Below are 14,684 nucleotides of genomic sequence, written 5' to 3'. Positions count from 1 at the left end.
CACAGGATGGGATGAGCACTGGGTATTATATGCAACTGATGAATCCCTGACCTCTATATCTGAAACTAATGATATGCTATATATTAACTGAATTAAATAAAATAAGCTACAACAAAAGAAAGAGGAAAAAATGACTTTTAAAGGCTTATAATAGTAGCCAATATCCGCAATTGTGAGTTTATCACACTGGCATAAAAACTAGATCTGTGTTAACTTTCTTTTCTCCTCTATTTGCCAATTTCATCCGAGGACCCCTGTAAGTATCAGAACCTCACACTGTGTGAGGCTGCTTTAAGCTCAACTACTATTTTGTTTTCAAAATAAAGTCACAGAGAGCATGTCCGATAGCCGGAGAGACTTTGTAACAGAATTAATTCTCATTTTATATTCAGTCCCATAAGGCAGTGCTGCTTAAATTCTCTGCAGTGAAGGACCCTTTTAAAATTTTTCCAGTCTGTTGCAAACTGATACTTTGTAAAAAAAATTAATAAAAATGAATTACTAGAAAAACAAAATTAAAAAAAAAAGACATACAAGATAAAAGCCGCAATTTTGTGTTATTAGTTTAACAAAGAGGAAATTACATTGTAATAAATATTGCCAGGGTAAACATAATGTGCAGAAAAAGAAAGAAGTACAAAAATTGTACACGTTGCTTATTTGCTAGAAGTACGCATATGTACAACTCATATATAGGCTCACTATTATACTTGTAGATTTTTTTTTCATCTCGAGGGAAAAAAGAATCCCCATATTAAATAGTTATAGGTATAGTTTGATGAACAGTATATAGAAATATCTGAAGTTTTTAGTGTGGCAAATAGACTTGCTTCTTGATTAATAATTTATCTAAGACTGCCAAGACTACTTGCAGGGGAAAACATAAACCTAAACTGTTTCTGTGTTTTACTTTGATAATAATTAAGAAGAGGAGGAAGAGGAAAAGGAACAAGGAGGATGAGTAGGAGGAGGAGGAAAAAGTAGTCTCACTAAATGGAATAAGAGATTTTAGAGCAATTTCAGTAAATTCAGTTTATTCACTTTTAAATTTTATCTAAAATGAAGAAAGTGCTATTTTTTTTCAGAGTTCTTTAAATACTTAAATAGAAGTCAGTTCCAGCAATGTATCCTGTAAGTTACAGTTAAATTTAAATCATCCTTTGATGAAAGAAATGGATTCTGGATTCATGAATTTTTTAGACATAGATCTTCCTTTGATGGAAAATAAAATTCAAAATGCTTTATCAAACTTTAAGGCGTTTTGTGATAGCTTTTCACAGATGTGCAATATCAAGATCATCACCCACATCATTGATAATTGTTAAATTATGGAATATGTGTCATAATAATCTGTAGAAACTGTTCTTCCAAGCTTCTAACTTTCGTTTGTGCCCTTTGATCTTATCTTGAGAAACATGTTGCATTTTTTCTTTGCATGGAAGTACTGAGATCATTAAAAGTACTGAAGAGCTTTAGCAACCCTGCTTGTCCAACTCATATCTTTAACAAGCCTGGACCAAACTGTCTTCTGGTTTTGTAGAAATGTTGAGCTGTTCTGTGTATCAAACATTGTCAAGCATTTGTTCTCTCGATTATCATCATACTTCAGCATGCCATACGAGCTGTTTAGGATCTGCTTCCTAAACTATCATATAGCACAAGAGAATAACCCAGAACTTAACATAACAGCTTTTACCTAATTCATGATTTTTAGTGTGACAGTAAGCCCTTTTTTTTAGCTCCCCCATTCTTCATAGCCCAAGACTCCCTCGCAAGAGAAAAAGTTCATTGATTTACACTCTGGAGTGAGCCTCTTGATCAGGGTAACAACACCAGGATGCTCTCTGCACCATCAGAACCGGCTCTGACACAAAATGTAAACTCTAAACCAGATTTGTTAACAATGTAATCCTTCACAGTATTATTTAGTTCTGACTTAGTTATGCTTGTCAGCAACGAAGTTGGACAAAAAAAGGAATCTTCTTCCTATCACCATCTTAACAGGAATACAAGTGAGATTATACTGCAAAGAAAAAATATGTTGCTAGTTTTAACTGCTTTATGAGTTAGTCTTCCATGTCATTAGCTAGTTCCTAAATACCAGAGCTAAGCACCTTGGAAGTAGTGCCTGAGCTACCTCTTTGCTGTGGATTCACCCAACATTTCCAAACAAATACCTTTGATACAATCTTCACCAATGTCTTGGCAACTGTATATGGATTTTAGCTTTGGCATTTTCAAAACAAAAAACAAAAATAACCTCCTTGGGGCTCCTGGGTGGCTCAGTCGGTTAAGTGTCTGCCTTTGGCTCTGGTCATGATCCTGGAGTCCTGGGACTGAGCCCTACATGGGGCTCCCTGCTCAGTGGGGAGTCTGCTTTTTCATCTGCCCCTCACCCCACTCGGGCTCTCTCTCACTTGCTCTCACTTTCTCAAATAAATAAAATCTTTTTTTTTTTTTTAAGATTTTATTTATTTATCAGAGAGAGAGGGAGAGAGCAAGCACAGACAGACAGAATGGTAGGCAGAGGCAGAGGGAGAAGCAGGCTCCCTGCTGAGCAAGGAGCCTGATGTGGGACTCGATCCCAGGACGCTGGGATCATGACCTGAGCTGAAGGCAGCTGCTTAACCAACTGAGCCACCCAGGCGTCCCTCAAATAAATAAAATCTTAAAAAAAAAAAAGTATTTCAGAAATAACCTCCAGTGGGGCTTGTTTTACCTTCAATAACTTGAGGGTGAAAAATCACTAATATAAATTTTATTTCCCTAATTAATAATGTTAAATCATAAAATGAAAATTGTCAAAAATTGGAACTTGTAAATATGCTATAAAAAATGCTCACAGATTTTTATACACTTTCAGGTTACAAGCTGACAAACCTAATAAAATATTACCTTTTACAATATGGTCCTACTGCACATGATTATTTATTATACAACTTGTACTTTATGACTCACCATTTGAGCTTGCCAATACTGAAGTGGTCTATACCCTGTTCAATGAGATGAGTTTGCCATTGTGAACATGGCCATCAGAACAATTTTAAACTGTTATCGAAGCTTCTAATGCCTCTTCTCAATTTCTATACCTAACTTGTTACGGATCAGTAACAGTTCATGGACCAGCACAAACCTACAGACCACACTTTCAGCAGCTCTGCTATAGGTGTTGTGGACAGGGAGCCGTGGTATTTCCTGATGAACTACAACCAGGATGTGGGATAAGGAAGGCAGATAAAGGAAAGGTATGATTCCAAGAAGCATTTGGACAATTTTTAGCTGGAGTCAGTGGGTGAATAGTGAAGCCATTTGCTGAAATAGGGAGAAAAATGTTTGGATACATTAAGTTTGGGGTGCTAGGAATCACCCAAGTGTGTTTTTATAAATACCACAGATAGTAAAGACCCTCACTGAGAAGAGGAGGCTGAGCAAAGACTTGAAAGCACTAGGAAGCAAACCTTGGATATATCCAGGGGAAGAGCACTAGTGACAGAAAGCAAAGCATATGCAAAGGCCCTGAGACAGGGGTGCTTCTGGGTGTCTGAGGAAAAGCCAGAAGGCAAGTGTGATGGAGCAGCACGAGCAATCAGGAGAGTTACAGATGAGGAAGGGGTGGTGGTGGGAGCAGATCATGAGGGAGGAGGAACAGATCATTTCAGGCCTTGTCAACCACTCTAAGAACTCTGGCTTTTATGAAGTGAGATGAGAAGCCACTGGAGGGTTGGAAGCAGAGTGGCGGCCAGACCTGATGCACATTTGAAAAAGATCTCTTTGGTTGAGGACAGACTCAAGAACAGATTGGCGTCAAAGGCAGAAGCAGGGAACTGGGCTGGGAGGCCCAGGCTGCTGGTGGTGGCTTGGACAGGGTGCAACAGTGAAGGTGCTGACATGACGGATGTGGGATGGAAGAAAAAGAAGGGAGCTGGGGGGTGATGCTGAGGTTTAGGGCACAGGCAACACAAATAATGGAGATACCACTCATTAAATTAAATTCACTAAAATGGAAAGATTATAAGAGAGCTGCTTTTGGGAAAAAGATCAGGAGTTAGGTTTTGACCATGGAGATGCCTATGATTGCTGAATCTGATCAGAAAAATAGCAGAAAACCTAGAAGTGATTTAAATGTCAGTAATAGCGACTGCTGAAGTAAATTACTGTGTACTGATAAACTGCTGAAAGAAAAGCAGAATGCAATATAAAGAATGTGATACAATTATACGATTACGAAAATCTGTCTACATTATATGAAAAAGTGAGTTGCAGAATGGTACGGTAGCATTTTAATATGATTACATTTATATATAATCTACATATATAAGTATGTATACATGTATACATCAGTTTACGTGCTCAGAAAAAAATCTGGATAGATACACCACAGACTATCTATCTGTGGAATGGGATTGGCAGAGGGAGAATGGTGTGAACATTTTATTTCTATATTATTAGAAGTTTTAAATCAAGAACGTGTATCATATGTATAATATAAAAACTAACAAAGATCAAAACTTTTTTTAAAGTGCTTTAAATGCTGGTTGGTTCCTCTATAAGCAACCGCACTCAAACACAGGCACATTTTGTTAACATTGTTCTTTAAAACAGGTAGAAAATTTCTGACTGCAGCTTTCTTCTGAGGCAGCAAGCAGCTGGAGATGGCGGGCACTGGGAAGAGGAAGAGTGAGCCAAGGCCACTCCAAGGGGATGAGAGGAAATGTGTCAAGGGACAGGCACGATACACATAGAGACTACAACTCAAGCTGGGGCAGTACTGAGTCGCTAAGCATGTGTCTGTGCGGCCAGCTCAGGGTTTTTCAGTTCTTAAACATGCATGCCTTTAGGCAACTTGGGAGTTCTGCAGTTTGCCCCAAGACCCACCACTCCCCACGACCTCACATGCAACCTAAGTCATACATTTAGGTCACTGTAGGCAGTGATTTTCATGCTCCTACGCAGACACACTTTGAGCTCTTTGCCTGGGCTATGCCCTGCATTCAGTTCTGCCTTGTGCTGTCCTGGGCACGTGGGTAAAGCCAGAAGATTGAGAGCATGAATAATTTCCTCCATGAAATCTGTACATCTCATCTATCTCCCTGTGAGCCTTAAACATGTACCTAAAAATGAAAGTGTTCACAAGATCCCTTTCTTAGTTCATATTTAGGTTGCAGAAGTGTGAACTCCACAAATCAGCTGGCAATGGAGTCCTGACTTCTGATTTAATTTTGACAATTCCTTCTTTGCCTGGACTGCCTGAGTTTTCCTCCTGCTTAGGTATAGAGTGGCACAAAGATACCATGACCTAGCTTGTTGTTACGATGACTACAGCAGGAACAGATGGAATCGTAACCATATGACACGTGGGCCTATGCACAGTAGATCTTGCTAACAGGCCGGAGGTGGGGGAAGAAACCTTGGCAGGTAAAGACCAATAAAGTTACAAACAAGCTCAGCAACTTCTGCCAAGTAGCTTTCCACACATTAAATAATATCCATTCTAAGATGACTGTAAGTGGCTATTAACATAATTATTTGTTGAATGAATGAACAAACAACCAAATGCTCTACATGTGGTATCTCTTTATCTCAATGAAAAGAAAGACCTAAAATGGACCTCTGTGGAGTTCTCTTTTTTCAAACTGGGTTTCAGGATCTAATGATGGCCCCCAGGCCAGTGTGTGGCCCTCGAGTTCTACATTTGGAACACAAAGCTAAGAGAAACTTTACAACCAGACCTGGAAGGGAAGAGGCCATCATGTTTAACCACATGTCTCTGCGGGGGAAAAAAAAACCCGAAAATGTTCTATTTCCTATAATCATGGAATACACATTGCCTTTTAAGATTTGTTTCTCAGAACAGCAGAGATCATTTAGTCTGAGAGAACACAGAGTGGCTTAATTATTTTTTTTCTTTTCTAGATTCTCTGCCAAGAACCACAGAGCAAAATGAAATGACAGTGTGGGGAGACAGCTGCTAAGTAATCTCTTTGTTGTATTTCTAATAAGATAGCTACATCATTTTTGTTGCTAACGTATAGCCATATTAGTTCTGAAATAAGCTATTATGGTTTTTTCCCCTCAGTGGACTCCAGTTGCAATAAGTAATACATCATTTATAATTGGAAATGTGTATCCTTACCCCAAAAAAAAAAAAAAAAAAAAGTTCGCTCCTTCTTGCTTCAACTTTGAAAGACTTTTGAGTAGACGGCTTGAATTTGAAACCAGCAGCTTGATTTACACACATAATTTGATATTGACGGAACACCTTGTACAGGTCAGGCGCCGGGGAGTCTGATGAATCAGCAGAGAAGCAGGTAAGGAGGGAACTCTGAGGAAGACGACTTTTAAAGGAAGGAGACTGGGAAAGTCAGCCAGGAAAGCAGGAAGAGCGTGGTGTCAAAGGCGAAGAGCATGTTTAGGAGGCGAGCCTGTCAGTGTCAAATGCTAAGGAGAACAACTAAAGCACCCACTGGTTTTAGCAACCAAGAGGTCACTGTTGAACCTGATCCAAGAGGACAGTGTTGAACCTGGTCAGAGCAGTTGTAGCAGCAGAGTTCCTGGGGCAGAAATGAGGTCACAATGGACTGGAAGGGATCTGGATGTGAGACCAGAGGGGGCAGTGCGGCTTCAGTGATGGCTTCAGACAGAGAGGCTAACTGAGGCACTCAGCTCCATAGGAAGCAGACAGGCGCAGAATCCTAAAGTACAGTGGAAGGATCTGTCTGAGACTGTGGGGTGGAGAGAACAGCACCTTTGTCACTGTGACAGGAGGGAAGGAGTCATAGTGGCAAGTCAATGGTGAGAGGCACTGCCATCTTCCTCATCCCCCTGGTCCTTATCAACAGTGTCCAGTGAAATTGTAGAGGGAAGCAGGGAAGAAAAGACACTAGCCCTTTGAGGACTTCAATTTTCTTAAGAAATGGGGAGCAAGGCCATTTGCTGAGCGTGACAGGGACGATGGTGGGGCAGGAGCATGACAAAAGTGGCCAAGGTTTGAAAATGCTCCTGTGGGACCCAGGGAACCTGGAGGAATAAAGGCCCCGTGAGCCTGGACCCGTTTATGCTGCTTACGTCATGCACTGCAGGTGCACGGGGGCCTCAGCGTAAGGCAGAAGGCGGAGAGTCAGGCAGACCCGGGGCTGCGGTTTTGCCAGGAAAGCGTGATGGAAGAACCAGTGCTGGGAAGTTGAGGGCATTGCCAAGAGCCTAATGGACCCAGGCTATAGACTAGACATGGTAGCAAGGCAGCCTCACAAGAGCCTCACCATCTGAGAAAAACCTAGAAGGGGAAGGGAATGGAGGGCCTGACTGAAGTTGATGATCAAGATTAGTGGAACCAGAACCAGACCCAGGCCAGAGGGGACCTGAAGTTGACAATCAAGATTAATGGAACCAGCAGGAGACCCAGGCCAGATGGAACCTGCTGTGCATCCCGTGTTCCGGAGGGCTCTGCTCTGGCCCTTATCTGGCTGCACCCGTCTCCACAACAAGGAGTATGCAGGACCAAGGGGATGTGCCCACTTAGGCCCACATACTCCACCTTTTGGAAGGCGTTCCAGATACCCAGGACCCTAGGATTGATTCCCTATCCAAACAGCTCCAGGGCCACTTTCGGTGCCTCTGGAGGCCTCTTCCTAAGGGCTGCCTCAAAGGGTGGCTATTTGCAGGAAATGTGGATTAAGCTCAGTGTAAGGGCTGGTGTCCACACAAGTGTGTGAGGCCCCTTTCCGCCGGGAGCACAGCCGGGGACCAGGAGCCCGTGCTCCCCCTCACCATAGATGTCCCAGGTGGACCTCCAAGGAAGTGATGGTTTCTAATCAAACCTTTGCCTCCTAGCTTGTTATTAAAGTATATTTGTCAAGGTAGGAAGAGAAAATATATTTAGTAGTTTACCTTGCTATATAATCAATATGGAGATATACTATATATAGACACACACACACAAAGCATGTGGGATTCCATGTGTACTCTTGTCGCAGGCATACAAATGTCAGGGGTGTGCCTGAATGAGTGAGTCAGCTGGGTAAGGGGTTGAAGTAGGGATTCTTAGACTTCTGAGTCAATATGGCAGAGTAAACACTTGCTGAAAATTCAGTCTGCTGCAACATACAGAAATAACAGATAACATACTTTTTTTTCAAACCATATAATCCTGTTCTGTTTATTTTCTATCTGTATTCTCTGCTTTGCTCTGTACCCCTCTGGATCACATTACTTGGGCTCCCTTGTTGGCTGCCTTCCAGTTGGGTTTGGCCAGCGGAAGATACCAGCAAGAGATAGGAGGGTAGGAAGAGAGAGGAGAGGATATCTCTTTCTCTTTCCCTCCCTACTTCAGGCCTGCCTTCTAACGGTGGCTACTTCCCTTCAAACTCAGCTCCCACCAGGAGGCCTCTTATTGGCACTGCCAGCTGTCCCTAGACTCCGTTAATGACATCTCCTCCTTTGCCTCTTCAGGACTCGGTGTGGTGACAGCCTGCTGCTGTTCCTACTCTCTGGGTACCTCAAATGACCTTGTTGGAGTCTTTATTCCTGCCCATATTTCTATAAATAGTTTCTTCATTAAAATCTCTTGAATTTAAGTATCTGAATGATATTCTATTTTTTGCTGGGGACTTGACAAGTTAAAATGATTTTCAAAAACAAGAAAGGCACGCCTCTGTAAATAGGAGAAGATAATTACCCCCAGTGGTAAGTAACAATTAAGACTCTGTGGGCACGGTGAAATTGGGGTAGGTGCTAGGAAGATTGCGGGGGTCTTACATTTCTGTATCTGCAAAGGGAAAGGGGCTGAATATGCCCCACAGATACCAGGGGATGGAGTAGGGTGGGATGAGATTAGTTCTATTATTTCATTTAGGGTCAAGACCCCAAATTACCTGTGACTAGAAACGAAGACGCCTATACTTGACTAGCATCTGAGTCTGCCCTGCCCGTAAGCTCAGACACTGTTATTTCTCTGCAGTGGAAATCCCAAGCCATGCTTAATTTATGACTTGTCTCAGGGCTAAGGATCTCAAAACCACCCCTCAGAGGAACCCTTGTAAAGCAAATCCATAGGGAAGTTATGCTCTCCAGAAAAGAAAATTATAAAATACACAAGGATGTGCAGCATGATTAAAGACAGTCCAATGAATGAAACAACTCACATCTGAGAAGAGAGAACAGAACAGAACACTCTGAAGAAGACAAAACCCTCAGTCATAATGGAAAAACAATAGCTATCAAATGAGATTATAATATATAGAAGATTGTGTATAAAATAAAGCCACCACGATGTAATATCAGTGTGGTGACTAGTTAATAATGCCATATTGCATACTTGAAAGTCTTTAAGAAAGGGGATCTTAAAAGTCCTTATTACAAGAAGAAGACTTCTTTTTTTTATAAATATGGAAGGTAATAGACATTAACTAAACATTGTGGTGGTTATTTTGCAATGTGTACAAATATCTAATCATTATACTGGAGACTAATAACTAATTTAATGTTATTTAGCAATTACATCTCAATTAAAAACATTTTTTAAAGGCTATGAAATAAGGAGAGAGAAATAAAAAGGAACCAGCTGAAAATCCTGGAATGAGCAAATATAATTGGCAAGTTTGATACAGCTTAAGGGAGATTCAATGAACTGGAAGACAAAACTGAGGAAATCTCCCAGAACACAGTACAGAGATCTAAAAAAGGAGGGGGGAATACTGAAAGGAAAATTAAGGAGGAACAGACAATATAAGGAAAAGCACAGACATTAAACTAAAAGAAGTTTCATGAGAGAAATAGTGGAGGAGAAAATATTTAGTGCTACGGGTATCAGATTAAGGGAGAAAAACAACATTAGCATCTCACATGTATAAGAAAAAACATTCAAAGTAGCCCAATGCCTGTTTACAATGGAAAAAAATGAGCAGATTTAGAATATTAGAGATTTTCCCTTCCAGCCAAACCCTATAGCAACATCACACTAAGTGGTGAGACTATAGAAGCGTTTCTATGAAAAGCCAGAGATACAATAGGGATGTCACTAACCATTCTTACTACCCAGTACTGTATCAGAGGTCCTGATTTGTGGAAAACAGCTATCTAGATGTGAGATTTTAGAGATGCTGCATTTCCTCGTAGTGATCCAGGGCACAGTTAAGGGAGAGGACGTGATGGAGATGAAGGTCACTGTAACAGAGAGTGGAGGAACCAAAAAGCTACAGCTCTGGGAGGCCCCCGGGTGATGTCAGGACTTTAGGTCTGAGGGTGGCTCTGTGTGATGCACGTGACCTGGACATTGGTGGATGACAGTGCCATGCACATGAAGGGAAGATCAGCCAGAGGGCAGAATGATCAAAAGAGCAGAGTTTATCACAGGCTGGGAAATGTCGGTCTCTAAACAGCATCCTGCTTCTGGAGCAGTGTTTGCTTGAAAGACCAAGTGGGTAAAGCTCTCAGGAAAGAGCCAAATGTCAGCTAAAGCAAAAAGGCAGGTGCAATGTTTCACCTGCCAGTTAAGGATGTGGGAAAGTTCATTTATGATGGGAAAAGGATGCCAGACATGTCCTTTGAAAGTCTGAAGGTGGGGGAACGTGGAGGTTGATCAGAACAAATGAAGATCAGAGTGGACTGGGATGAGACAACCAGAGGGAATGCAGGGGCTTCTGTTTCTAACAGAGCTAGTAGGACTGTGAGCCTTGTGGGATTAGGTGATATCACGTGGCCTCAAAGACACAGCTCTCTCCATTAGCCTGCCACAGCTTCACTGACAGGAGAATCCATTATAGGAGTTTAGAAATGGAATACGAGGCCTCTTTGGGGTTACAGCAGAAAGAAATAAAATAATAAACTGACCTCCAGATTAGATCCATTAAGGATTAAAAGCAGATTTTTCATTTAACGGTGCCCTTGAACCATACCATAGCCCCCACTCACACATACTCAACACAGTATATAGTGAGAGGTGTTAGGGTAGGTTATTAAAGAAAGTATCTGGAACAAACACCAAAGTCAAACACCAAAGAACAAACACCAAATATACAATGCATATTTAGCAGAGGGCTATGGACTTGGAATCTAGAAGTATTTAATGGGTTAACCTTATATGGAAGCTGCTTGAGATATTTTAATTTTACAATTTCAGTGAAGAAATTGTTTTATACTTGGCATAATTAACCTCAGAGAAATAGATTTCGGAGACCAACCTCTCTGTTGACCACTTAGCTTCCCCCCACCCACCGCCGCCACCAAGCAACTGTCTCTATTACATCTGCCTTATCATTCCCTTTGATGCAGAACATGGCACATGCAAGTCTTAGGAAGCATCCCTTTCAATAAGGAACAAATATCAAAACAAGCAAGGACTGGCATCTGTTAGCCTATGAATCTGGACTGTTAATTATGTAAGACAAACATGATGTATTCAAGAAAATAGTACCCATTCATCCGCTTTTTTTCAAAATGGAAAAGCACTACATTTAATTTGTGGTTTTCTGAATTTTAAATAGGCAACTCAATGAAGCAATAAATGTGTTCATAATGAATAGATTTTTCTACATAGGAAACTCTTAATGGCAGTAGCATAACTGAAGATTTAACCTGGTGAACATAAAAGTAAACAACAGAAACACATAAGGATAATTTGAATTGGCCAGAAAATAATGTTTCAGTAAAAAAAAAAAAAATCACTATTGTTGAGAGTAATTCTTAGGTTGTGATATAAAAATGCATCATTGTGTAAAAAGATTAAGATTGCTGTAATTAAATTACCAATATCTAAAGATACAGTTCTCTGTACATCCTGCCTGTCTCCTCATAACTGCTAAGTGTGGTCACTCCGGTGAGCCCCTGTGGCCTTCAGGCTCTCCCATCTTCTTCCTCACACTGCTCTGTGTCTTTTCTCCTGTGACCCAAGCTCCCACTGTTCTTCTCCTCCTCCTAAACCTTTCCATTGAGCACCATAGAACTTCCGTTTATTTTTTCAATTATTATTATTTTTTTAGAGAGGGAGAATCGGGGAAGAGGGAAAGAAAGGATGGCTCCACACTCAGCATGGAAACTGACGCAAGGCTCCATCTCATGACCCTGAGATAATGATCTGAGCTGAAACCAAGAATCAGACACTTAACTAAGTCACCCAAGCACCCTGGAACTTCCATTTCTAATTAAACTATTCTATGCCCTCAGTTTCTTCAGCTAATGCCCTCTCCACATCATGCCCTGATTGGAACTTGGTTCCCTGTTGGAAACCTGGCTTCCCTCTACCTGCTCTCCAAATCTCCTCCCCTTCCGACTCTTCTGGAACCTGCTCCACTGATTTTCCCTTCTCTCATATCTTCAACCTTCTCTCTCTAATGGGCTCTTCCCCAAAGAATGAGAATTTCAAATCAATCAATCTCTCTCTGTTTTCCTGCCTCCCACAGTCTCTGCAGTCTTTCCCCTCTCTCCACCAACCCCTCCCCCTCTTGTTCCTCCTTTTCAAGCTCTTGAGAACCTGCCACCCCAATGACATTGTTCTGGATGCAGTCAATTACTCAACAACTATATCCTTGTTGCTAAATCGAAAAGATACTCTCAACGTTCATCTTACTGACCTCTTGACAGCACTGGTCATGACTGATCCTTCCTTCCTTCTTGAAATTCTACTCCCTCAGTCTCAATGACTACATCTGTCTCTGGACTCCCTTAATGCTTTGGGAACCTTTTCATTCCCTCATTGTTGGTACACCCTATGGTTCTCTCTCGGGCAGTCTTCCCTTCTTGCTTAAATTCTCTCTCTGAGAGATCTAGCCCCTGGCTTCAGTAACAATATGCTGATGACTCAACATCTATGTCTCTAGTCCAGATCTGCCTCCCCCGCAACTTCAGAACTGCAGATCCAAATGCTGAGTGGGCATCTCCTCTTGGACAGCCCAAAGGTGATCCAAATGGAATCCCTCCTTCTCCTTTTTTTTTTTTTTTAAGATTTTATTTATTTATTTATTTATTTGAGAGAGAGAGCATGAGAGGGGAGAAGGTCAGAGGGAGGAGCAGACTCCCCATGGAGCTGGGAGCCCGATGCAGGACTCGATCCCGGGACTCTGAGATCATGACCTGAGCCAAAAGCAGTGGCTTAACTGACTGAGCCACCCAGGTGCCCCTATCCTTCCCCTTTTTAAACCTGTACTTCTTACATTCCCTCTATCAATGAACATTATCATTACTCCAAGGTGCTAAACCTGAAACCTAGATTCAATCTTGATGCCTACCCCACTCTTCTCTAAACACAACCAATCTATTTACCTAGATCTGTAAACTTTTCCATGAAAATACCTCTTTAATCCAAATCCATTTCTCCAACACCTCAACCATTTCATAGCCCAGATTCCACCAACTCTCTTTGATTGCCACAATAACCTCTAACCAGTACCCCCACCTCTAGATATCCATTCTCTACAGTCAAGAGAGATCTGTCTAAAATGCAATGTGATGTCACCCTCCTTTTGTAAAACCCTCCAGGATGCTCCATTTCTCCTAAGAGGAGGTCCTCACTCCTGATCTCACAAAAACCCTCATAATCTGGCTGCTGCCTTCTAGTCCAGCCTCATATCTTGCTATCCCCTCCACTCTGTGATCCAATGACACTAGACTTCTTTTATTTGTTCAATGAAGCCATGATCTCTTGCGTGGGGACGTTTGTATGTGTTTTCCCATAAACCTAAAGCAATAAACTTCTCTGCCTAATTAACTCTTAGTCATCCTTCAGGAATCAGCAGAGACTTTACTTCCCGCTGAAAGTCTCCCCAACACAGGTCCAGGTGCCCCACAGTGTATTCCCATATCACCTGCTGCTTCTCCCACCACTGCACCTACCACACTCCATGGAAATTATCTGTTTCATTTTAGGTGACTATTAGCTCTGGGGGTAAGGTCCACATCTCCAGTATACCACACTATGCCTGCACAAGCCCAGGCCCAGGTCATGGTATGTAGCACATTGGTGGTTCTCACAATTTTGTAGCTTTAAGATTCCCTCCCACTCTTAAAGATTGAGAATCCTGAAGAGTTTCGGTTTACAGGGGCTTTATCTGTCAATATTTGTCCCTCTAGAAATTTTAGCTGGGAAAATTTCAAAATCTTACTTCATTAAAAATTGATAGTAATTTCATTGCATTTTAACATAAATTGCATGCTTTTATGAAAACCAGATAAATTTTCCAAAACAAAACAAAAAACCAGTGATAAGAGATTTTACATTTGTGCAAGTATTTTCAATGTTTTGTTTAATAAATTATAGCTAGATTCTTGTATCTGCTTCTGAATCCCTTTTGTGGTGGTATGACTATAGTATGTAAAGAAAAAGACAGCTTCACACAGACACGTAACTGAAAGGGTGGGTAGTCTTTTCAGATAATTGCAGATATTCTTTTCTGATATTCCACTGTAACTCAATTAAGTGATAGTTTCTTAAAGCTTGGCTGCAATGTAGAATTTGAAACCACATCAATTAACTTTTCATACTTTGTTAATAAAAATCCAGTGGCATATCTTGTACTTTCAATAGATCTTTTGCCCAAGCATGATTTTATAACATCATGCATTGGTTGTCTGAAAAATATTAATTCACTGAGTTACACAGATCTTCTAAATGTTAACACATTTCATTATACAATATAAAAAAATCACATTTGGTAATATCACCATTGAATTCACCAGAAAGGTCTTTAAGTATT

The 14,684-nt window shown here is 41.1% G+C and overlaps 1 protein-coding gene across 8 annotated transcripts in view; it reads right to left on the bottom strand.

The window, feature by feature from the left end:
- Positions 1-14,684, bottom strand: part of EFCAB11 (EF-hand calcium binding domain 11) — a 162,306-nt gene that overhangs the window by 54,373 nt on the left and 93,249 nt on the right. Inside the window, exon 6 of one of the 8 annotated variants that reach the window (XM_032344701.1) lies at positions 1,245-1,555. The exons of the other annotated variants lie outside the window; for them this stretch is intronic. Coding sequence (XP_032200592.1) covers positions 1,495-1,555 — 61 coding nt within the window. The 3' untranslated portion in view covers positions 1,245-1,494. Of the gene's footprint in view, positions 1-1,244; positions 1,556-14,684 lie in introns of those variants that run through there. 8 annotated transcript variants of the gene reach the window in all.

Source organism: Mustela erminea, chromosome 5, assembly GCF_009829155.1.
Source record: "Mustela erminea isolate mMusErm1 chromosome 5, mMusErm1.Pri, whole genome shotgun sequence".
In the NCBI taxonomy this organism is placed as follows: Eukaryota; Metazoa; Chordata; class Mammalia; order Carnivora; family Mustelidae; genus Mustela; species Mustela erminea.
Note: the sequence above shows the minus strand (reverse complement) of the source record. Positions and strands in the feature narration are given on the sequence as shown.